The sequence below is a fragment of the Aplysia californica genome, unplaced genomic scaffold, assembly GCF_000002075.1.
Source record: "Aplysia californica isolate F4 #8 unplaced genomic scaffold, AplCal3.0 scaffold00273, whole genome shotgun sequence".
NCBI classification, from domain to species: domain Eukaryota; kingdom Metazoa; phylum Mollusca; class Gastropoda; order Aplysiida; family Aplysiidae; genus Aplysia; species Aplysia californica.
Genome location: NW_004797543.1, coordinates 741,095 through 742,400, shown reverse-complemented (window position 1 = coordinate 742,400; position 1,306 = coordinate 741,095). Strand labels below are relative to the sequence as shown.

The following is a 1,306-nucleotide window of genomic DNA, read 5'->3' as shown; positions in this document are numbered from 1 at the left end:
GGGGGGGTATTTGTTTTTATATTTGCTTTCGTTTATTCTATGTTACAGTATGTTAAGTCATTTAATTTCATTTTTGCACAAATTTCCGACTAGGCTTGGTCCTTTCGGAGATGGGCGTTAAACTCAGAGGTCCCGTGTTTTAAATAACCAAATAGGGGTGTTAATCCGATACCATTTCACCATTTTCAAAATTACTTTGCTTTAAGTTCATTTCATTTCATTTTATAAGACATTTGCACAGTGTATTGAATTAACAGTGACCTTTTTCCCTTTTTGAAACTGTTTGTCATTTTCCCCAGCACAAGATCTGTTCCAACCCATCCCCTACCTGTACTACAGACGACGACGCTCCCCCAGTCTGTCCAGCACCCGCCACGTAGAGAGGAGCAGGAGAAGGATCAAGAGAGACCTCCTGGACGACAACTACGGCATCCCCTACGCCTTCTACCCCTCCCAATACCCCGAGGAGAGGTCCAGCGACGCTTATGACGATGACGTGGACAGCACACCTCTGAGCGAGGCGGAAGTGGAGTATATGTACAAACTTTTCCTCACAGTACTCGCAGAGAACTACGCGAAAGAACTCGCAGAGGAGGAGGAAGCGGAAGAAGCGGAGGAAGAAGCGGAGGAAGGGAGGAGGAGCCCTTATGAGGAGATTGAAGAAGAGCAAGTCCCTCTCAGACCGGAGTATATTCCGGAGAGCGAGGACGTCAGAGATAGAGCGGAAGAGGAAGCGCTCGCGGCGTACTTACCCGAAGACGTGCTCGCCGCTTACGGACAACAACAAAGATACGGCGCTTTCGACCGTCCCTTGGAGACGGAGGAGGAGTATAGACCCGAGGACAAGCGGTCAATGATGGACTATTACCCAGGGGAAAGGATGGACAAGCGGTACTTCTTTCCGTTCAGCGACGAACCCCAAACCCACTGGGGCGCTTTCGTGCCTGAGAAGAGAGATTACGGCGACGCTATCCAGAGGCTTCAAAGGCTCGCTTTGGCACTGAGTGACAGTGACAGTGAGGGGTCATCCTTCGGGAACCAGCTGGAGGTGAGTAGATAGATAGGGCGGAGGTTTCTGAACATCCATCTTGTGTCTCCTCTTCTTCACCCCCCTCCCTTTCTCTCTCACTCTGCTTCTCTCTCTCTCTGTCTCTATTCCTCTCCTCTTCTCTCTTTATTCCACTCCACCTCCTCTCTATTTCTCTCCTCTCCCATTGTCTCTCACTTTGTGTGCCTAATCGGGCCTGTATGTCTGTATACTGTACACCTATCTTTGCCCTCTCTCCCTTTTCCCAAGCCCCCCCCC

The 1,306-nt window shown here is 50.0% G+C and overlaps 1 protein-coding gene across 1 annotated transcript in view; it reads left to right on the top strand.

Moving 5' to 3' along the window:
- Positions 1–297: 297 nt before the first annotated feature.
- LOC118477888 (protein Ycf2-like) overlaps positions 298–1,306 on the top strand; it is a gene marked incomplete at its 5' end in the record, with an annotated part of 10,652 nt that continues 9,643 nt past the window's right edge. Inside the window, 1 exon segment of the mRNA XM_035970495.1 lies at positions 298–1,048. Within this exon segment, the coding sequence (XP_035826388.1) occupies positions 298–1,048 (751 nt within the window).